Here is a 24209-nt window from a genome sequence, read left to right as displayed (position 1 = left end):
TTTTGTTTTTCAAAGTGTCTGCCACAGAGACCATGCTACAGAGACCATATAGGTTGTAAGCATGGAGTATACTGTGGCAATAATGATAGGTCCAGAAAAAGATACAGCATCTGAAAAACAATACTGAATTTATCGTGACAGGAAAATTAAGGTGGTCTAGGAAGACCCTACAAAATGCTTCCAGCCAACAGTAGGAAGAAGGCATCCCCAGGTCTTTGAATGATCTGTCATTACACATTCAACTAAGTTTATCAGAACACATCATTATCTCTCAAGGGGTTTCTAAATAATGAACATTAAAAAAAATACTGATTCTATCATATCCTGTGTCACACAGTCCTCCGAGTTATTATGCTACTGCAAATATATAACATTTTCCAAATGTTCCAGGTAAAATATATTTTATCTGTAAAAATGCTACACATCCCCTGAATGATAAATTTGTTCTTGTGTAAGCACTATGTGGGATGAGGCTGTGTAGCATGAGTACATTAAATACTGCTTTTGACATAATTAGTAGGGATGGACAAACTTACTCCACAAGAAATTGCAATTCTCGCATTAAGCAATAAATCCCATGGTACAAGCTCAGATGAAATCTCAATTTTTCTGTCATTTCATAAGTATATTTAATTCCTGCACATTCAAAACCACAACAGGAAAAGGACTTTCCTTGTCCATTACCAGAGATTACTTAATTGCCCTCAGGGTTCATCCTCACACACTCTTTTCATACAGAACACCAGAGATTTCATATGTATAAAGGCAATGGTATACATCTGTAACTGTGCCAATTTAATATTTTTTAATTAAAATAATTAACTCCCTAAGCAGCATTTGTGTTTTCAAGGCTGTATCTAGTGGGAGACATAGGAAGCATTCTGACTCCATCACTGCTCAACTCACAGTGGCATGGGTTTAGTTCTGGAATGTGGCTATCTGAAAAAAGCATGTGCATACAGAGAGAGAGAGAGAGAGAGAGAGAGGGAGAGGGAGGTAGATACACAGTGATTGAAAGCACAAGCATTATGTACCAGTATGTGTCATGAATGCAAATTACAAAGACCCCCTGCAAAGTTTCTTGGACCCCAACAATAGAACTATATTGATACATTCCTGTACATACTGGAAATAGGCAAAGTTCAATTCCAAGGATAAAATGCAACATAAGGTGCCTGTTTCTCTCATATACTCGCACAAACACACCTCTGCTGAATATTACAGTAATAAGGTAGCAAATACAAAAACGTTTCTAAATATTCTTGCACCTTATTACATATACATTGATCAAATAACCTGCTGGCTTAAGATCAGAATTAAGACTCTCTCATATTGGCTCAAGATCCACAAAACTGAGAAATCTGAAGCCGCCTTAACAGCAGACATTGCCCCATGCATTGCCCTGTGATCAGCAATAATGCTGTGCAATGTTACAAATTGTGCTTCCTTACACCTTGCCCTCCATGCACTCACACTTTTCCTTGGCCTTTCAGGTCCAAATCTAGAAAGGGAGGTTAGAGCGCCTGAGACCAGCCAAGATGCTCCACACTGTCTTGGTCTGCATAGCTAATCAGGGGGTACAACATACACTACCCAAAGTGTGACTGCTAACTGATTGAACAATTAGGCCATATTTCTTTTCAAACAATTAAATATACCTTAAATCAGTGGTTCGCAATTGGGGGTTCACAGACCCACCCAGGGGGTCCATGGCACCATTCACATAACAAAAACTACCATAGAGATATCGAAATTTTCAAAAGTAGGGGGCCCCTGACTTGGCTTTTGAAAAACAGGTCTACAGTACTTAGCTAATTGGGACCCACTTCCTTAAATAATTAAGTATCTAATTTAATACCTTAAATATTTAATTTGCAATTAAATATACCTGTGTATAATCAAATGCATTTAGTTATGCAGTCCAGATGCATATTTTTTTTTTACTTCTATAGGGGCAAGAGAATAATTGAAAAATTAATCAACATACTTTTGAAGCTCCCTGTACATATACAAAGACACTAAGCAAATAGCTTGCTTCAAGTCTAAAGCTAAAATCCAAAGAATCATGGAACAAATTCCTTGAGTCCAAGGGTCTTCAGCTTTGTTTCAAATCAGATTTTTACTTTAAAATAAATCCAATTTAAATGTTTAAATTATCAGTTTAAAAATAATATGTTCAAAGGAAATCACTGATTTTTATCAAACCTGTCATGGTTCAGGCTGGTTTCTTGCTTCTGTATAATGTACAGTTGTGCTCTTTAACCCCAAATGGGGAAAGCATACTGAACAAAAATAAAGCACTTATTCTTCCACACATTCTCAGAAATCTGATGAATATTGTGCTCGCCAGTGCTTGTACATCAGATTCCAAAGAGACCATGCAAATGTATATAAAAAACAGCTGAAAACATATTTGCTCAGAAAGCACTAGAGAAAAGAAACTAAAGGCCAATTCATATCTACTCAGAAGTAAGCCCCATTGAGTTCCATAGTTCTGAATTTATGAAACCCGGACCAGGACTGCATTTTATCCACTTACCTCTAACTTCTTAGTCAGGATGCTTACTTCAGATTGGTCCTCCTCTTGGCTCCTGGAGGGTAATTTCCTTGCTTCTTTCAGTTGTTTCTTCAGCAGTTTCTCATAGCTTCTCTTCAGCCTAGCTAGCTGTATGAAAAGCAAGGCAATTCACAGCATTGTGATTGGTGCTGTGGAGGAACACAGGTTTTCTGAAGCAATATTGCAACTTTGTAGGATACATTTTTATTATGGATTTTCTATTTTTTATTTGGACACTTCATTATTACAACAAATGGAGGAAGGATAAAAATAATACAACCCACAAAAGTAAATATTCCCATTAAATCCCTATTCTAACTCCTTCCAAACCAACAACTCACAAAATAATAAAAGACCGCAAAGCAGAAAATAAAGAAGGGGGAAAGAGAGAACAGAAAGTAGACTGAAGTTATGATAGATCAGAAAATATGATGAAGCAATTGTAAAGAAGTGGGGAGGGAACTGGCAGGGAACTATGAGCTATCAGTGTTTTAACTGTTATAGCATCCATGGCATGCATACTTATTCAGAAAAAGTATACATTTAAAATAGGAATCTTGATTTAAGGCAGTCTAGAACAACTCTGGAAATGCTGTAAAGAGAACAGACAGTTTGCAGTAAAGATTAAACTACTACTATTATTATTATTATTATTATTATTATTATTATTATTATTATTATTTTCATTTCCATACCTATTTATATTTTTTAGAAAAAAATCTTGCAGTTTACAACTGACATTAAAACACCAAATCAAACAATCCAGAATAAAACATTACTGAAGAAATTGAAATATAATGTATAAACTCAAAGCAACATAAGTAGCAGGAAACTAAAATATTGTCTTAAAGATTTCAAAATAAAGGATTACGAAGGAGGTAAACTACAGAATGTACATTTAACGCCGCAAGGTTAACAACATTATCTTAAACATTAAAAGAAAACATTATTAAAGGAAGTCAAATACAAGGTGCTCATTTAAAACAGCATAATTAGCAAGATAATAAATTATTATTATAAGTACAGAGCGTATCTGCTGCTGGTGCTGCCAATAATGCCAACAGTGGTTCGTGGCAGGCGGCAGATGTGGATGCTCAGGTCTGATGACTTGGATCTGCACTAAGAGTCACTCAAGTCGGTCTCTTAGTAACGCTGCATGTATTGAGAGGGATATTTTTAGTTGTGGATCAAGTGCTTAACATTACAGTAATTTTATAATTCAAATGTGGATATTCCAGATAGCAGTACCACTACCCTTAAAAGGGGGCACCACTTAGGAGTAAAAATTGTGACACTACACACTCTAGTGCTAGTATACACATAGACTGCCTTCTGCTCTACTTACTGAATTGCTAACACTCTTCAGCCCTCCTGACTGCCCCCATACTGCTGCCAGTCCAGCTTCCAACCTTTGCAAATATCTGCCACTGCACCTCAATCTTGCTTGGCAGAATCCTTACTATCCCCATGGGGGAATCTCCTAAACAAGCACCATTACTCATGCTGGAATGAAAAGACTTCTAAAAATGTAGACAGATGTCTTCAGATTGCTAAAGCAACAGCACAAAATTAATTTTATTTATGGCCTACAGTAGGCCGCACTTGAACCAACTCTCCAGAGAAAAAGGTTAATGCATTACAAGTCTCATATGGCATTTAACTTCAAGCAGCTGACAAGAAAGAAGAAAGGAGGACAAAAGCGAAGGCCAAACATGAAAAGCTGTCACAGCACCCAACTCCTTATAGTGAAATAGCTGCGGTACAGCAAGCCCTTTGTTCCTTATTTTCTTACAGAATATTTTTTTTAAATCAGATTTTGGCTGCAACCATATACACACTTACTTGAAGTAAACTTCACTGAAAACAGCAAGGAAACATACAGGACAAGGCCCCAGGAAGAAAACTGACACAAATTCCCCATGAGAATAATGCACAGAGAAGCTGCTCTAATATAAGCAGTCCACCCCACACAACTGTGGTTTGAAGGAACCATTAGCACAGGGAAAGCAAGATTTGAACTTAATACTCTGAGCTGAGGTGCCCCCAACACACCCAAACAAATTGAAGCTACCAACTGACTTTGCAAAGGCAGCTCAACAGCCATTAGAACAATATGCAGTCATACCTCGGGTTACAGATGCTTCAGGTTGCACGTTTTTGAGTTGCGTACCGCGCCAAACCCGGAAGTACCGGAATGAGTTACTTCTGGGTTTCAGCACTCACACATGCACTCAATCACACTTTGCGCATGTGCAGAAATGCCGAATCGCAACCTGCACGTGTGCAGACTCAGAGCTGCGGGTTGCAAACGTGCCTCCCGCATGGATCACGTTCGCAACCCGAGCGCCCACTGTACTACCACCAGCAAAAAGAAGTGGAGCTTAGAAGGCAAAATGTTTTTATCTATTAGCAAGAAAAGATGCCAAAATGAGCCTAGGCTTTAAAGTTAATTAACATAGCTTATTAAACTCAGCTCTTAAAGATATTTAATAAGGTGGTTTTTCTTAAGGGTCAGCTAACCAAAGGGCTAACACAGATTATGAAAAGGAATGGAAGGGTATGAGATTTTTTATATATGTAAGTGAAAAGTCTACATGATATAAATGAACTAGATATTTGAAAATGCCGGGCTTAACGAGTGTTCTATAGATAGTAGAGAAGTAAAGCTATTTGAGATCTCCCAATGGAGTAAAACAAGGAACAAATCAAGGTACACATATGATGTGGATAGGAAAACATTGGCCCAAAGATGTTATTCCAATTCCCATCAGCATTGCCAATGGTCAAGGATGATGGGATTTGGACTCCAGCAACAGCTAGAGAGCTCCAGGTTCCCCCATTCTTGATGTATGCCATCGGCATTTTCCCAATAATGAGTGGACATACTGAGCTGTATGTGAACTGTTCTCTTATTAATACCGCTTGACTTCGTTGAACTAAAAACAATCAAGTACTTACTTTAAATTAAACTTTCTCTAAATTCCTGGAAATAAAAGTACGCCATAGAGGGAAAGACTGCAAACATTTCGTGAAGCAAAACCTTTTTATGTTTACATCCATGTTAAAACCCACAGTGATTATGTAGAAAATAAACTGCACTTTTTATGCCCATTGCAATAACATAACTGCTGAATGTTTGCATCCATTAAATAGGCAAAACAGCAATCACTGCAAATTCCACAAGTTAAAAAGGGGATGTTAAAAGGTTTTAGGAAGAATTGACATATGCATGATTCAGGTTCTTGTTGTTGCACTTTCATGTGAACTGCATCATAATATATATATATATATATATATATATATATATATATATATATATATATATGAGATGACAAGATTATAAACATGGCAATATCATACAGTAACCTACAATATAAAATAAAAGCTGGACTTGAGGAGGCTCACCTCTTCCTGGACTTTTCGTAACTGCTGTTCATATTCCATAGTCATATCACGATTCAGTTGTTCCATCCCTTCTAGTCGCTGACACAGCCTTTCAATCTGAAAGCCACCAAATGTCATTTGACCAACAGCAGAAACCCTCTCCTTTTATTTTCCAACTTTTATGGGACAATGGAAAAAGTCACTAAAGTGAAGAAACTGTGAAAATCATCCGGTACAGCACAATTAAGGAAGGGTTCTCTACACGTTATTTTCCTCAAACTTTGCTACAATGATCTCTCCACCACAAATAAGTGGTTGAGTCTACCCAAGTGTAACAAGGAAAACAGAAGACCACTGATTTGGCTGCTCAGTGAAATGGGATAGAGCAAGTGTCTCTTTTGCCCCTGGCATGTTCTAAATTCCCAAGGTGGAGAGAGGAGCAAGAACACCTGCAAAGCAACTCCATTTCCCTCCCAAAGCAGCAACAATCTGCAAAACTGAGGAGGTGGCACATCTGCCCACATTAACATTGATTGGAAAATGGAACACAGGTTATACTTTCTCTCTTGAGCCAAGGTAGACACAGTGTGAGGTCTGGAAATAGTGTCAGAACAAGCTTGTGCTGCTCCTAGAAATTGTTTGTGCTCCCAAAGGGAGGCCTTCATTACATTTTAATAAGCCTATAATTAGCCTATTCAGAAGTGAGATTAATAGCCTGCCACAATAAGGAACTCGAAAAAGAATGCACACTGTCTGTGCCAGCTATACACAGTAACAATGAAACAACTGCAGAACAAATCCAAGATGCCGTGTCACATTCTAAAGTGGAAAGTAAAATTTAAACCGATATCTGGAATATAATATATTATGTTAAACAAAATGAGAAGGCTTGGTTCCTATCCTGGGAGAAGGACAAGGCAAACCTTCCAACTCTCCTGGAATATTCAGCAGCTTTAGATACCTCAAGCATGGGATCCTTCAGGTTCAGTTGTCCCAAATGGGAATTTGGGTTACTGTTCTTCAGTAGTTTCATTCAAGAAAGTGATGCAGTCAAATATTGCTCTGCCCCACAATTGCTACGGGGCTTCATGTGCATATAACGTGGCTATAGTTATTCACACTCTGGTAGCCTCTTTTAGACTTGTGTAATGAGTTGTACTTAAGATTGTCGTTGAAGGCTGAAGAAATGTTACTTCATACAAAAGTTTGTGGAAAAGATATTGACTGAGGCTAATCATTAGTTCTGGAAAAACACTGGCTATCAGTCTGTTTCTGAGCACAGTATAAAGTTTTTAAAGCCCAAAACACCTTGGGACCAGAGTGCCTGAAGGATTATCTTCTTCAACATGAATCTGCCTCAGCATTAAGCTCAAAGATCTTGCTGTGAGGTCTCCCCACCCCTGCCCCAGCCCACAAGTGAGATAGGTAGTGGCCATGGATACAGTGGTACCCCGCAAGACGAATGCCTCGCAAGACGGAAAAGTCGCTAGACGAAAGAGTTTTCCGTTTTGGAGGTGCTTCGCAAAACGAATTTCCTATGGGCTTGCTTCGCAAGACGACAATGTCTTGCGAGTTCCTGCTGGTTTCCCCCCCTTTTTTCTAAGCCGCTTATCAGCTGATCCGATCAGCAGATAAGCTGCTAAAAGCCGCTAATAGCGCTAATCCGCCAATGGGCTTGCTTCGCAAAACGAAAAAACCGCTAGACGAAGAGAATCACAGAACGGATTCTTTTCGTCTTGCGAGGCACCACTGTATAGCCTTTCCTGGGCTGATGATGCCATTATGGAATTCTCTCCCTCAATGAGGATTTACTGATGCCAAGCCCAACGTCACCTTTGGAGCCAGGTGAATACATTTTATTTACTCGAGATTTTTTTAGAATTGGAATATTTTACTCCTTTTTTATGCTGAAGTTGTAATGCTAGTCTTTCAGGATTTTTGATTCAGCATTCATAAACTGATAAAAGGATATAGGAAAGATGAGAGGGGGTACAACTTTATGCAGTGAAACAGCCTACAGTGAAATTTCAGAAAGGAAAGCATAGACAAGTACACATCGCACCAAAGCTATAAAAGTACCTCTTTACATTTCTCATCCAATGCATTCCTGAGAGAGGACAGTTCCTGCTCTCGCACATCCAAGCAGGATTCTAGTGCCCGGGTTTGAGTTTCCCATTCAGCTTTCTTATGAGCCACCATTATGTCTATCTGCTTCATCAGCTCCTGTAGTTCTGCTTCACATGAAGTCTGGAAACTTCTATTAAAAATAAATACATTATCCTCATCCCTTATTTGAATGCTGTTTTTCCATGTTAAACCATGCAGGGTTGCTTTAATCATGGAGCAAATACCGGAGAGAGATACCAGGTAAGCAAAGCTTTCTTTGCTTCTCTCACTCTCTCATACGCACCATAATAATCAGGCAATGGTAATACTTCCAAAGACCTCTCTTCTCCTGGATCCTTTTATTGCCATACTAAGGGATGGGTTCCTCCAGCCAAAGCACTAACAGAGAGCATGTAAAGGGGCAATGCAATGTAACTTGAGCATACAATGATTGCCCACAATACACTCATGAGGATAAAAGCTGGGAAGCTGCATAACAGCAGGGGTCATATTATTTTTTTAAAATGAAAGTGACCAGAAGGGCTTCAGCTAATTTGAATTTATCAGGCTTGGACTTTGTGGTCCACTCCAAATCCTAAGCACAACAAGAAGGAAGTGTTAAGTGGAGTTTGAAATGCCTCATTTCCCCAAGAATGTCCAAATATTTTTGCAACTTGGCAGCTTTTCTATAGAAGCAAAAATTCTAAAGACACTAACTTTGTGGTTTTAAAACTTCACTTTGTTGTGCCAGGGGACCAGAGAATAAGCCACAGTGATGCTCAGAATTGGGGGTTTTACCTTAGGGTGTAAGAAGTTGCTTTTTCCTTAATGAGGCCAATAACAGCTTGGCCAAGAAAGGAAGCTCCAGGGTGCTGTAGCATTGGACACACAGAGACAAATATGCAAGCCCCTCCTAGCCATCCCCCAAACCCCAAAATATCAAATGTTAAAAACAGGAGCGGCACCAACATTTAGAACTTGGCAACTTGTTTTCACACATTGTTGATACATTATGAAAGTGCTGAGTATTTTAAATCATGTTTCACCACTATAGGTCTGCTTTTTTTGTTTCAAATATGTCTATGTTTACATCTTTCATTTTACAGACTGCATCCTAACTACGAGTAGATTTCCCAGTATATGCTAATTAATTTCAAGGTTTATGTTAAAGGTCTGTAAACTACTCTGCAGTAAAAATATTAAATGTATTTGTTACGTAATGGAAATCATGGAGATCTGCACATCCATTTGCACAATTTAATCTGTTTTTAAGAATTGGGCTATCAAAGACTTGTGTTATTTTAGTGACAACTGAGGTGGCTGTGGGTAAATGGGAATGATAATTAAGCAAGGTAAAAATAGGACCGATGCTTTGTGAGGGATTGCTGGACAACAGCCTGATCTCCTAAAAACATGGGTTACATCTTTGCAGTTTCTGACCCTTCCAAAGACATGACTGACACATAAGGAAAATATGTTTGTTCAATAATAAAAAACCAAGATTCTTAGGGTGTCAAGTTCTGTGTAAGAAAGCTGAAGAAACACAGATACACTCTCCCTTTAATGAAAACAACAAGATCAAAGAGGAAAATATGTTCTAGAGCAGGGATGTCCAGCTCCCAGGAGATGCAATCTACTCCCAGGGGGGAAAACTGGCAGTGATCTACCATTGGGGGGGGGGAGAGACCAAAGTTGTTACTAAACGTGACGCAGCGAAAGACCAAGGGGGGAGGGGGGCAGAGACATGATTCTAAACAACGCGAGCGGCAAGGATCCTGCGATCAACCACGATCACCCAGGGGTCGACCTGTCGATCGCGGTTGACTGGTTGGGCCCCCCGTTCTAGAGGATTTCAGGAAGAGCAGCTTCATAAGCACATTCTGGAAGCTGTAGCTGCTATTTTTCTGTCAAAATGGTAATACCCACCAGAGAAGAGCACAATTCTTTTACATAATGCTAGCAAAACAGGAGCTGTGAACGCAATTATTGTGGAAGTAACTATCATATCTGGGACTGAGAAGAAACTGGCATGTGAAGCACATGTGCAAACCCATCATCCAGGTTCAGTGTAATCTATGCATTTGTGTAATGTATGCATCTGAATAAAGCCATTAATAACTAGTACTAGTATACACATACCTGCCCTGTATTCTTTCTAGCAATGCCTCCATCCTGAAATCACATCCTTTAGGGCAGCTAAAAAAGTAAGCAAAATAAAGGTTATACCACAGTAATTCATCACCATGTCCACTCTGTCTCTAGGTGACTGCAAAATGTGAGATGTGTCTGACAATTGAGAAAAGGAAAGGTGAAGATTTACACAGTTTACTTTAAGTATGCAGGGAATAGCTGTCACTTCAATAAATTTGTAGGCCACATATCAAGCACCTTAAGCACCTTATAAATGAAAGATAAATTGCAAGATAACAAACCAGAGTTATTACTCGCTTGCTATCTGAATTTTGCAAGTGCTTTAGTAAAGTATGTGGATTGTTTCCGAAAACAAAGGGGTTACATTGTTGCAGATTACATTGATATAAAGCCAAAAGTACCAATTATATGGGCCTTTCTACATAAAAAGCTTGTTTGCAAATTTTTTGCTGTATTTGTGCCCTGCTCTCTTTTAGAGCATCAAAAATAGAGTTACGAAATATTAGCCATCCAGGTACTAATGGGTTTATCTTCTGGTGGAACTATTGAAAGTGATGAAAGCCATTTTAGAGAAAAAAAGATCCAGGGTGAAAGATTCTGATGTGTGTATCCTCTGTATGCCTGCCTCAAGGGCTGATTTAATAATGTAGGCTAAAACCCAATTTAAAAATATACCAAAAAACATACTTACATTATTTTTTAAAATAAAACTCACTCGTTTAATATTTCCCCCCAGAAAGCTTAAGTTGGAAAGGTCAACTTGTGAGCACACATGAGGGAAATGCAAAGATCTCAGATAAGAAAGTTGAGCCACTTCTAGAGACTGGTAAACACTGGCGAAGGTTCAACACCTGGAGAGGCAAGGCATACTTCTCCACATCAAATTGTTTGAATTTAATGTGTGGAGAAGGGTGGGAAACAGGATCAGGCTGACAGGCAATGATTATGCCAGGTGACTGACAGATGGGCAGTCCCCCCACCCATCTGGGCCACCAGATTTTATTCTCCACCCCTGCTATAAACATAAAAGGTTTTGTAAAGTTTCTCACAAAGATGTGTATTGTTCCAAGGTTTTCTGAGTGACAGCTAGGTGTTTAAAAGCAAATTTATAAATGTAAGCAACATATTACTGCTTGTGAAACTCAGCATCTTTTTAAAACAAATGCAAGATAGCTATTGAGCTACATACGGTAGATTTGTGCTACCCAACTTGAGTATCTTGCTGTTCCTTACAAAGTCACCCCCCCTCCCTATTCTTTTTTTTATTCAGTCTGACTTTGTTCATTTGGGCATAATTCTAGGTATGTACACATATGGCTGTTGCTGAAGTCTCTATTTTTGAAGCTCTTAAGTAGTACTTTATATTGCAATAATAATTAAGCCTGATTGTAACACAAAAAAGAAAAAAATGTCGCCTCAGATGTTATGTTATCCAGGTTTGTTTCAATGAGATGCTTAACACACCCATGCAATGTCTAAATATTGAAGAATGGGCTGTTGAGTATCCTTTTCCCATGTAGGCCATGTATGTCTACATATGTATGCTATACGGCTAATATGCATGCTTTAAATAAATTTTAAAGTACTGCACTTTTCAGCAAACCTAACTTTCCTGCTGCTTTTAACTGCTCGTTTCATGGTGGTGGTTGTATCGCAAGACTATCCCAAAAACTTCTGTGAAAGGTGGTATAAAAAGCCTTAGACCAGCGTTTCCCCAAACTTGGGTTTGCTGGCTGTTTTTGGACTATAACCCTCATCATCCCTGACCACTGGTCCCAACAGCTAGGGATCATGGGAGTTGTAACTCAACACCAGCTGGAGACCCAAGTTTGGGATACACTGCCTTCGACAAATAACTGATGTGGGTGCAATACGATAAAAACTTTGAAGCTGCAAGGTTTACAGCTGCAAGCGGTTAAAAGGCCTCAGGCGAAAGGGGCGGGTGGTAACAAAGGAGTGTTAATTCAAAAACACATCCAGAGTTAAGCACAACAAAGAAAGGCTTTGCTAAAACAAGTACTGTATCTGTAAAATCAGAAGCACAAGCTGCTTGGGAGTGAACTTTGCTTCCAAACAAGTAAGTGCAACACAGAGCTGGGCTGCAAAAAGCTATACAACACGGGCTGAATTGCTGCAAGCAGGGCAGGCAAAAGGTCGCCAACGTTTCCCCCTGGGTAGCTTGCAGCAAGTGGCCTCTGGCCACCACTGAGCTGGAATTTGCCGCCTCCGACTGACAGTGGCTCCTGTCCCTCGAGGAAGAGGAAGAGAGGGAGCTTTTCACAGCATGGAAGTAAAAGGGCGCTGTTGTTTCCCCCTGGCCGCTTTTATAAGGCGCTGCTTTCTAAGGGCCGACCTCGGAGACGAATCTCCACGCCCAAGTCGCCACCGAGGGCCAGAGCTCCGCGCTCCCAGCCGGCGGAGGGTAGAAGCCAGGAGGCAGTTTCGCGCGCGGGTCGCGTGCACACGTTACGAAGTTACCTCACAGGCGCGCGTAATAACCGAGGATAGCGCCGCGAGGGAGAGGCGGTTCTGCTGCCCGCGAAGCGCCAAAGGCCAAGGAGACGTCGCGCGCCCGGGTGAGGAGAGGAGAAAGAAGGGACGCCTCGCCAATCTCCCGTCACCCGGGGAAAGAGAAATGCGCCCGCCCAACCAACGCCGCGCCAGGGATAACGGCCGGCGAAACAGAGTGTCGAGCTTCTCTTCTCCCGCGCGAGCCACTCAGCCACGCCCCCCACGCCCCGGTCACCTCAGAACTTGGGAGTCGCTCTCGGGTTCGCGACTCCCGCCCGCGTTGTTTGGGTAAGACTAGCGACGCTCTCTTCTTTTTCTCCCCCATCTCTATGGGTTTCCGGCTTCTGGAGCCGCTTCCTGTGATGTCACTTCCTCTGCCTCCGAGGTTCGGAAAACAGTGGCGCTTCTTAGGTGAGAAGCTGGTGGGTGACAGGAGCGGCTGCGACGGCGGTTGTCCCAAGCCGCCTGCCTTTTTCCGAATGAAAGCAAAGCGCAGGTACGCTTAGGATCAGGGTCCGAAGCCCGTGTGTGACGTGGACGCCTCCTTTATAACGCAGCCCTGGTTCTCCCCGATCTGCACGAAGATGGACAGCGAAGTGCAGAGAGACGGGCGGATCCTCGATTTGATCGACGACGCGTGGAGGGAAGATAAGTTGCCCTACGAAGATGTGGCAATACCGCTGGTGAGTTGGGTGGGCGCTCAAGAGCCTGGCCCTGAATTGGTTTTCCTGGGTCAGACCTCTAACCACATGGCCAGGGGGGGGCAGTATCTGCCTTATGGTGCTAGTCTGGTTCGGGAAAGGGGCCGATCTCTGTGCCTCCTTTCTCCTCATCAGGGGGGTGACGCCCAAATGCACACAGCCCTACTTTAAATAATAATAATAATAATAAATGAATTAACCTTTTGCAACCAGGGGCAAAACTGCATGGTATGAGGCAAGCGCGGTTCAGTGGCGTAGCGTGGGGGGTGCAGGGGGGCCGGCCGCACCGGGCGCAACATCTGGGGGTTAGGATTAGGGGGCGCAAATCCACGGGTTAGGAGGCGCAAATCCACAGGTTAGGGGGCGCAAATTACTTGCCTTGCCCCGGGTGCTGACAACCCACGCTACGCCACTGGCGCGGTTCCCAATATTTGACTCATATTGCTAATGTGGGTAACTACCCACTGCAAGCATAGTTAAATGTAATTTGTAGCTGGGTTTGCACGCTTTGTGGGGGATCCTGGCTTCCTTCACATCTTTTGTAGCAATATTGAAACAGGTCAGAATTGCCTCATTAAAAGTACTTGGTTGTTTATTTGTTTTAAAGTACCATAGTGGGCTTCAGCATTAAAATGCAATGTATTAAAAACAATTTAAAACTGTACTTTCCAGAGCCACATTTTGTGCTATCTGTATCTGTGCACATTTGTTGGATTAGGATACCACACAGTACAAGAAACTGGCTCTAGCATGTTTAGCTGAAGTGGAAAATGATACTACATTGTATGTATAGTTCACCCACCTAGTAAATTTCAGCTCTTGACTCTCTCAAATGCCTGTTGTAAAGAGCTGAATCATCACTTGCCAACACAAAAGCATGAGGGACCAAGACAGGGGAGGGAGTTTCATTATGTGCTGGGAGCCATCGCAGAGAAAATTATCTCAGGACACTGCACAATTAACCATATCTATTGAGTATACTTACTGAGTTCTAAGCAGTTAAGGAATTTTAATGTCAATAGCTATATTTTTAATCTGGTAGCAGATAGCCAGTGCAGTCAATGCAGAATTGATGTAATGCGAGATCTCTTCATCACACCCCTCACCACACTTGCCGCTGTATTCTGCACTTGATGCAGCTTCCAGACCTCCTTCAAGATTAGCCTTACACAGAGCATGATACAATAGTTAAACCAGGAGTTTAACAATGCATGAATAACTTGGCCAGCCTCTTTTGGGGCAGTAAGAATCAAAGCTGGCATATCAACTGGAGCTGGAAATAGCTACTGAAGCCATTTGGGATTCTATCAACAGATATTATTCCAAATGTACCCACAAGCTATATACCTGCTCCTTCAGGGAGAGTACAGTCCTTTGCAGATCACTTTAATGACCCTTATCCAGTCGATAACTCCCTGTGAGCAATGGTTCAATGCTTGCACAGTTTCACTGTGGTAAGGAGAGATAGGGTTGGTGGTCATCAGCTTTCTGGTGACACCATTCCCCAAATTCCTGAGTGGCCTCTGCAAGTAGCTTCATATACCAGTAGATGCTAAACAGTATAAAGGATAGTATGGAGCAAAAGCCATAGAAGTCCCCCAATGCCACTCTCTGGTAGTGGACGTGCAAGTAGGGGATGACTCACCATAACGGTGCCTCAAATAACCTGTCCCACAAAACTACTCTGGGAGGATGTCATGGTTTATGGTAGCGAAAGCTTCTGAGAGATCAAGGAGAGTCAACAGGAATGGGGATACACACACAGACATCAGGCAGAAAACACACATACAGAATGTTCTCCCAAAATATAGACATAGCTGGAATTGCAATTTTTTCTGGCATACTTCATAAACAGATATGTGAGATACATTTTTCTTTCAGTCACATTTATTGGTCCCTAATCTGTCAGTGTCAAATATTTCTAGATGCTATTGCTTTTTAAAACATTTTAAATAATTTAATATGTTTCTGTTCTCAGAATGAGCTTCCTGAACCAGAACAAGACAATGGCGGCACAACAGAATCTGTAAAAGAGCAAGAAATGAAATGGACTGACTTGGCTTTGCAGTACCTTCATGAAAATATTCCTCCAACAGGAAACTAGTGTGCCTGTGATACTTCTTGCAGTAATTAAAATGTTTCCAGCACTTCATCCACATCTACCTGCTTTAACTTGCAAAAAAAAAATTGTAAAACTTCCAATCCTGAGTCACTGATTATTAGGTCTTTGTAGATATATCAGAGCCTTAGAAGCTGCACACAATAAGTGTGTGTAAATTAATAATTCCTTAAAACATGTCAGGGTTGTTGTTTTTACATCATGTTTCATTGTTGGGGTCTGTGATATGAGCCAAGGAACTGTTCCCAGTGGCAGTAAACATTAACCAAACTGTGTATGGTTAATGTTAATCTCTGGTATTTGGTTGCAAGCTGATTGTATGACCTCTCCAGACCAGAAACGCTATATCATATTGGATGTTTAGATCAAGCAGAAGAGACAAACAATCTGAACTTTCTTTTATGATCTCTATGAGTCTGTCCTAAACACTGCTTCTGAGTATTAGGCATTAAAAGAATTTTACACAACCATTTCTGAAGAAGGTAAAAGAAGATTTGCAGTTTGTATATTTTTATTACAGATCTTCTTCCCAATGCCATAGAAATCCTGTTAACATTTATATTACATGTATTTATATTAAAGAAATGTGTTAGTAACTGGTTGTTCTTTGAATGAACTTTGTGAGATATGCGGTGGGTCTCTAATGAGTTCTGCAGCATCTGGTCAGAGGGGAAAACTGTCTTGTAAATTTCACTCTTATAGCTTTTTAAGGAAAGGTGTGTATATTTCACTTCAGCAGAGTCAGTATGAGTCAGTTGCAACAAGAACAAGGCAGAGGGAGAGGGATGGATAAAACGACTACAGAGAGAAACTGCTACAGGGAGAAAGTCCAGTTAAGACTGTAAAACTACAGATTTGTTTTAGCTTTCTTCTTTCCTTTGAGTGGCACACATACCATGAGTTATTTTAATTGCCACGATTAAGACCTAATTTTTCAGGTAATATGGACCAATGTGGTTTTTGCCATAATTCCCCATGGCAGGATTCAAACTTCGTATTTTTGTTCCTTCTGGTCTGTATGTAAGGGTATGTGGGGAGGTAAAGACAAGGTAGTTTAAGGCCATAGTCCTAGGAATCCTGATCTGGTAAGCAGCATGTTGTCTCTAATACTTACTCATGGTCTCAACTCCTCCAATCTGCAGCCAAATATTTACTGTACAGTGGTGCCCCGCAAGACGAAAAACTCGCTAGACGAAAGAGTTTTCCGTTTTTTGAGTTGTTCCGCAACTCCTTCTTATGGGCTTGCTTCGCACGACGAAACGTCTTGCGAGTTCTTGCGAGTTTGTTTCCTTTTTCTTAAAGACGCTAAGCTGTTAATAGCCGCTAAGCCGCTAATAGCCGTGCTTCGCAAGACGAAAAAACCGCAAGACGAAGGGACTCGCGGAACGGATTAATTTCGTCTTGCGAGGCACCACTGTAATAGGCTAGCTTTCAGGGATAATTCAACAAGCAAGTTTTCCTGAAGACAGAGAGAAACTTCTATTGAAAGCAAATGAGTGCAACAGTATCGCAGCAACAAAATTGAATATATTTTACCAATTGCTACATAAATATTTTAGGTGGCATGAGAATTTGAGACAGAGTAAATAAAAAACACAATGCATACTAATCTTAGAAGCTGGATTTATGACGGAGGTACTTCAAGCTGAACAGGAAAAGAACTGGTGAATCCTACAAGGACAGGTCCATGCCCTCTGCAGCTAAAGTTATTAATTGTTAAGCAACTTTGGGTTTAGGTGGCAGTGGCAGATTTAGGGAAGTGTGACTGATTCAGTCACACTGGATGTGGAGCCTCAGGGGCGCCACAACTATGATGTTGAATGGAAGGTGGGGTGCTGTATTTTGCCGTCGTACAGGGCATCGCTGAAATTTGAGGCTCCAAGGTATGCCACTGAACCTATTACCTGGTTCAGATCAAAGTGCTGATCAACCAGAGCAGTATTTTAAAATTCAGTAGGGAGGTGCTATACACCTGTAAAATGCAATGCTGCTTATGGTGTTCAAGTGCTAAACTCTTCCTTCTACTATCCAGCAGAGGTCGCGAAAGAGCCTTTGGTCAGCTTATTTGATCACATTGCACGAACTCTTTATGTGCTTGAAGTGGTAGTTTTCTCTTACAGTGAATTACTATTCATTCTGAACTGGGTTTCATGAAGAATTGGGGCTTCCTAGATCAATACTCTTTAAGTTCATGTTCCATAATGCTCTTTTAGAAGACAGATTGGGGGTGCTACATAATCAACAAGCATAATAATAACATTCTGATGGTTGCTGCTTTGAGAGGAAGAGGTTTTGCAACTGAAAAAGAAAGGAGAATAGGCGCTTGACGGATTTTGTACTGCATCTCACCCCAAATTTTCCTCAGAACCTCTAAGGACATGTTTATAAGGTAAATATTCATCTGGACCCCCATTGGCAAGAACACACAAGGGGTGGGGAGTTGCAAGGGGGAAATGGGAGGATCAAGAAATCTTTCTGCTTTTTAGTGAAAGTCCACTTGTTTATTAGAAGCTGTCATCAGAGTTTTATTGTGCATCTTTATATGTGATGTGTAGTTCTGCACTTGGATAACTAGTTTCCATCTACCCTATGGAGACATTAGTAGTTATGTGATGAGCTCCTGTAGAGTCAGGTGATGTGAAAAGATCCAGCAGCACAAAAATGTCTTTCGCTGAAAAGTGCGGAATATGTGGACCCTGGTTTCACAGAGAGCCCCCAAGGCAATGTGCAAAGCCCTGGCACATAAGACCACAATCCATAAAACTGCAATCTAATTCAGTACCATCTGCAAAACGTTTATATTTTCTTCCCAACAACAGCCTCTCAGCTTAGTTTACAGGCTGTTTTTTCTAGGGCTGAAGAACTTTAAAAATAGTTTGCAATGTTGCCACTGGGGAGGAGCTGTTAAGGAAAATAGCTGAAAGTCCTGCTGGGCACATACAAGCTTTCCACATGCCTAAAGGAGCTCACGGGATTTGTGGCTTCTGGGTTTCCAAGTATGCAGCATACTTTGCCCTTTACATAATACTGGAAATTTTTAATGTGCATTGGTTGGATTAAAGTTGGACTTAATGTGTCAATGCAGGAGGTGGAGCAAGGAAGCACGTTCCTCTTGAAGCCTTTTCTGTTAAGGACAACAGTTTGAAGCCTTTAAGAAAAATAGGCCAGATGTAGGTTTTCCACAGACTTCACTGAAGTGAGTTGAGGGGATTTGGGAGGGAGGGTCTTCCTTGAGAGATCAGACCAATGGGACTTGAATGTCACTGAGGTGTATTCTCAATTGTAAAAAAATTATCTGGCATTTCCCATTGGTCTCTGAAAACTTAGGTTTTATGGGTAGCTATCAACTTTCACTGAATTCCTGACATTTACTGTGAAACTATATTTCATCAGTGATGACAACACAGCAATCCGAACCACCATCTACCTAACACCTATATGTTGCAAGAATTGCAAAATAAAATTCAGCTGCACTAATTAATCAGGTGTTTAATTACAATTAAGAACATTGCTAATGGCAAACAAGCTCTTTCTACACCAGAGAATGAAAATGTTGGGAGTTTGTTGGAATGCAAGACATTGCTTGTAAATTGGCATCTATTAAACTAAAGGACCAATTAGTTATGTCATGCAATTAACATTCTGGATATACAACATTGTTCATATACAAGGATTGCAATCTCAGTGATTTGACACTGAAATTAAAAGCCACTGCATTATAAAACTTACCAACTTTTTGGCATGTTGCACCTCAGAATTGCACACTACAGTAATGTTATTAAAGATTTATTTTTCTTATGCAAGAAGTCATACATTTAAAGAATAAAGGTAGAAATATAACAAATTATGAACTGGGAAGCAAGAGCCCATTTATGGCTAAAGCCGTCTGATTACAGTATATAAACGTGAGAATTTTGTGCATAACTAGCAAAGGTCCCTATATAATATGGGGCCTGGTGCAATAAATTAATAAATGAAGGTCTGCTTCTGACATAATATATTTCTCAACTCACCTTTTGATACCATGCTATCCTGGTTTAATGAGACTAGCTTTGGTTCCCCTCAAACCTTCTCAATGTATTTGTATATAATGACTGGAGAGAATATTCCTGCCTTCTCTCTCCATTTTCTTTTTCAAGTACAGTAGGGTCAGGCAATAACTTACAGCTGCAACTGGGCTTGGGGCCAAGGTTGAGAAGGGAAGTATTTCTTTGTGAATTCTCTCCATCTTCTTGTTGATCATCTCCCAACAGCTGAGACAGAACCATTTTACATGTTAATAGATACACAAAATGTTTTACAAGCAGTAAACAAAAGAATGTATAAAATGCGTGAGGGGCAAACAGATGTCACATGTTTGAGTCATACCTGTACATGTACCAAAGAGCAGGAGTTGCCTGGTACATGCACTTTTGATGACATACACAGTTGCTGCCATTTTGTTTGTGCAGTAGCCCTAAGATAGATTCTGTCCTTCATTTTCTGGCTCTGGGTCCATAGATTATGACATACCATGAGTGAGAGAGAGAGAAAGAGAAGTTGAAACAAAGCCACTCCAGCTCACTGAGGCTATCAAACTTTGGTGTATCAACAGAGAGCTCCTTTAACCTGTTTATAAAACTTGTTATAGTGATATTCTTCAACAAAGGCAGGCAAAAATGGTGCGCTGGAGAACAGAACTTCACACAGGGCACTCCTGGTGGGAGCTGGGAGCCTATTTTCACCAGTATCTCTTTCCCAATGTGGCCTGTTTCTCCTGCATATCTCTATACTCTCTTGCAAATCTGCAGAGGTCTGGTATCTCTCTGGAATAGTGTAGGACAGGGGTCTGCAACCCGCGGCTCCGGAGCCGCATGTGGCTCTTTTACACCTTTGCCGCGGCTCCGGGGTGGATACTAGCGAGGGGAGGAGGCGCATTGTGCGCCCCGACACTCCCCACTGTGGCGGGCGCTGTACTGGCTGTGACGTCGCATGGGGACGGTGCATGCGTTAGTCACGCACCGTCCCGACGTCACCTTCCCACCCGCCCACCCGCTACATTGTAAGTGGCATGTACGCTGGTCACAGCATTGAAAGGGGGCATGTACGCTGGTCACTGTTTTGAAGGGGAGTGAAGAATACACACACAAAAAAGGTAACTTGTTAATTTAACGTTTATTTCTATGAGGAGGAGTAATTCTGAGCGGTCAAACAAAGAAATAATAAAAAAGTGAGAAAAAAGTTATTTTTATAATGACGAGTTTTGCGGCTCCCAGTTTTTTTTCCCTTCGGAAATGGGTCCAAGTGGCTCTTTTTGTCTTAAAGGTTGCAGACCCCTGGTGTAGGAGATGTTGCAGGAAGGAGTTGGAGGGAATTGGCAAAATGAATCTTCCTCCAACAGGAACCTCCTGTGAATTGCATCCCCTTCTGCAAACAGAAGGGCAACTCTGGTTGTGTCTTGGTGTTAATAGCCTCAGAAACGTAATAATACTTGTCACTTTTGTGATTGTGCACATGAGGCCTTAATAAGAATGTAAATACTTTTGGAGCTGCGATGGCCTTTTTCACACAACCTGCTAAATGTGTCTATATAAAAACACTGGATGCATTCAGACATAGCGCCAAACAATGATTTGGCATTATATTAATTGTGTTTCCTTGTTCTCTTTCACTTTGCTCTTACAGTAGTTTGCCAAAAATCTGGAGAAGGGGAAGGATAAATCTTCAAGGTGGCAACAACTAGGGGTCATATTGTGACCCTAATTTCTTTGTTCAGGTCAAAGGGGAACATTTATTTATAATATTTTTATACCCTTCATCAAAATTAATTCCAGGGCAATTGTGAATTCCAGTTGTGCTAATATTTCTCTTGTTCACCTCCTGCAAATACAATGGTTGCAAAAAGTTTTGTTGTTTAGTCGTTTAGTATAATTTCCACAAAAATCGATGGCACTTGGGCATTTTAATTCCTGCCCATTATACAGACAGGGAAAACTCCCATTTCAAGCAACAAAGAGGGAAAGGTTCGGCCTCTTTTTTCCCTCCCTTTCCTCGTTTGTCGCTGATTTCCATCAACCCCATGCGCGTGTGTGCAAATGCTCGCTCTCTCACACACATATGCACCAAACATTGCTAAATGCTTAGATATGGTTCTCATTTCGGGAAATAATTTAAGGAGCAAGCTGTTGTCGGCAAATGAGACAGTACTGGAATTTTAATGTGGACCATCTGGAGTATTTGCTAATGTTGAAATATTAGCGCGATGTGGTAATTTTGGAGCGTATGCCAGGGAATGGAGGAGTGAGCTGTTGGTACTTGTTGCCCTAAAACATAACAATCAACATACTCTCTCACTCCCAGCACACAAACTGAAAAAGATGACACAGTGTGTATGCATGCTCGAAGGGAAGGCGAGGATATGTGTTTATTCTCTTCCCTCTTCCCTGTGCTTTCTTTGGAAAGCGGGGGGGGGGGTGTTCTTTTCCAAGGAGACCTTGAGGTATGGGGTTTTGCTAGGCTCTCCGCCAGCTTGCATGGAATCTGGGTCACCATGGAAACTGGCCACGAGGAGAGCAACAAACAGAGGCAAAGGAATTTCAGCATTGCCAGCCAGGCCTCACTGGAACTAGAAAAGTTCTCTTTTTAAAATGAAGGCAAATAAAAGCAACAGACACATAGGAGGCAGGCACACTATTAAGAAAATCAGTTAATGCTGCGGACCCTAAAGCCACAGAAAAAGGATGGATGGTTCTCACTCTTGCTGTTCCACAAATGCCCAGCTCAGATACTGCTGTACCCTGAGAGGATTTTTCTTCTTCTTGTGATCTCAGAACCAGCCTAAAGGGTGGATTAAAGTGAGAATCCTGTTTAGAATCAAAATCTTGCCTCTCCTTATGCTCCAAGGAAATCTTTTATCTCATTTTAACTTGAAAATGTGCTTTAAAAACAAGCAAGCCTGTGGCATAAGCTGAGACAAAAGGGAAATAGTTCATATAAAATTAGACTTACACTCATGATGTGAGGTGATTACATATGGAAATATAGTTGTGATGTTAGCCCAAGTTGTGTGCAAGTGCCTAAGTGACATGGAGAGGAGGGACAAAAAGTTGGTTGGTACAGACATCATACATCTTATATGCAGAAGGAAACAAATGTTGGGATAGGGGCTGCAGATGTCTTACAGGAAGCTAGACAAGAACTTTATTGTCTCTTCTAAACAAGCACAGAATAGTAACGTGAAATTCCCAATTACACCTCCAGAGACAATTCAAGTCCAACACCACTTCATGACTAAACTATAATAATGTTGCTATCCACCCAGCAGGTTAGGAAAGATGGAAAACCTTTACAGCAAAGACCGCTAAGCAATCACTGGTGGTTAAACAACCCTTTGTTGTGCCATCACTCATACAAAAACTGCAGTGGTAAAAGTGTGGTGCACACATACTCAAGCCACCAGGAATCCCAGAGAAAAGAGATAGACTACACATGAATCCATGAGAGGTTGGGAGGCTATTGTAACAGAAGAAGATGCTGAAGAGCCATCATTGCCCACAGTCCACATCCCCTCCGCCGCCACATTCCACCTCAGTTCAAACTAGTTTTGCATGTTTTGGTAGAACTTTATGCATGATCAGCAGGGGGAGGGGGGAGGCCAAATCTAACTGTTGCAATAGATGTGTGCATGACTTTTCAGAGACACCTATTGCCTAAAACGGTCTTAGGTGGTGAGTCACTCTGTCTATTCCCCTCCTTGTTAAGACTGTATAACCTGTTTCCCTCCTGATGTTGGTGCATTCCAGCTCCCACCAGACCCAGACAGCATGGCCAATGGTCAGGAACGATGGGAGTTATATTCCAGGAACATCTGGAGAGCCACATATTAGCCACCCCTGCTATACCTACTTATCTGGGAGTTGCCACTGAACTCCACTGAGTAGACGTATAAAAGCTAGTATATTGTACATAGCCACTTATCTGCTTGGGCACACAAATAGTCTTCTAAAATAGAACAACATTATCCACTTCCCTAATTACCTACTATTTGAGGAACGTATATATCACTTGGGGGTGGGGGAATATGTGTTTTTGTAAGGGAATAATAACAATAATATCAGCAATAATAATGTAATTTACTTTCTTTTCATCCATTTCCTCTATTATAATTTAATTCTACTTTTCTTCAAGAGAGCTCTGGACACTGTACAAGTTGTGTCCCCTCATTTTATTGTCACAACAACTCTGAGGGATAGGTTATTCTAATAGTGAGTTTCCCCAATCCTACCTGAACACTCAGGTGGTTCTCAACTGCCAGCAGGGTACATTTCTCTTCTCCAAGAAAAGAACTACTCTAGGAGCATTCTGCTTATATCACAAATGCTGCCGATATTGTCTCACATCAAATGTCACTGATCTGTAGAAAAGACTCTATGACCTGAAAATAGAGACAATGCACGTACTTTTGTAACCCAAGAAAATCTTTAATAAAAAAATTAAAAAAATGCTTCTGGTAGAGTTGATGGCATCAATCATTTGGTGGACATGGAAGTATAGTTGGGTGGAGAGCAAGTTTCAGCTGCTAAATGTTTATATTTTAGGTAGCTGTTAAAGGCACAGGAGTTGTGCAAGAAAAATAGCTGACGATCCTAATGACTAATAAGAAGGTATTAAATGCAAATGATAACCCATATTGTTGGTCTAC

General features: G+C 41.1%; 2 protein-coding genes and 1 long non-coding RNA gene across 7 annotated transcripts in view; 1 reads left to right on the top strand and 2 right to left on the bottom strand.

Moving 5' to 3' along the window:
* The window catches only part of CEP63 (centrosomal protein 63), a 28914-nt gene extending 16106 nt beyond the window's left edge, over positions 1 to 12808 (bottom strand). The window contains exons 1-5 of one of the 5 annotated variants that reach the window (XM_082221797.1): positions 12677 to 12808; positions 10187 to 10243; positions 8021 to 8198; positions 5963 to 6058; positions 2540 to 2665 (exon numbers count right to left, since the gene is read on the bottom strand). In XM_082221797.1, coding sequence (XP_082077923.1) covers positions 2540 to 2665; positions 5963 to 6058; positions 8021 to 8198; positions 10187 to 10218 — 432 coding nt within the window. In that variant the 5' untranslated portion in view covers positions 10219 to 10243; positions 12677 to 12808. Of the gene's footprint in view, positions 1 to 2539; positions 2666 to 5962; positions 6059 to 8020; positions 8199 to 10186; positions 10244 to 12551 lie in introns of those variants that run through there. The other 4 variants (XM_082221799.1, XM_082221798.1, XM_082221800.1 and 1 more) reach the window with 4 other exon arrangements.
* The window catches only part of LOC309532071, a 163013-nt gene that overhangs the window by 96618 nt on the left and 42186 nt on the right, over positions 1 to 24209 (bottom strand). The window lies entirely within an intron of this gene.
* ANAPC13 (anaphase promoting complex subunit 13) lies at positions 13101 to 16125 on the top strand. The gene is made up of 2 exons (XM_082221992.1): positions 13101 to 13392; positions 15389 to 16125. The coding sequence occupies exons 1-2, from the start codon at positions 13294 to 13296 to the stop codon at positions 15512 to 15514; spliced, it is 225 nt and encodes a 74-aa protein (XP_082078118.1). The 5' UTR covers positions 13101 to 13293; the 3' UTR covers positions 15515 to 16125.

Source organism: Podarcis vaucheri (genome assembly GCF_965113315.1).
Source record: "Podarcis vaucheri genome assembly, chromosome: 5".
In the NCBI taxonomy this organism is placed as follows: Eukaryota; Metazoa; Chordata; class Lepidosauria; order Squamata; family Lacertidae; genus Podarcis; species Podarcis vaucheri.
The sequence above is the reverse complement of the archived record's forward strand: the minus strand, read 5'-3'. Positions and strand labels throughout refer to the sequence as shown.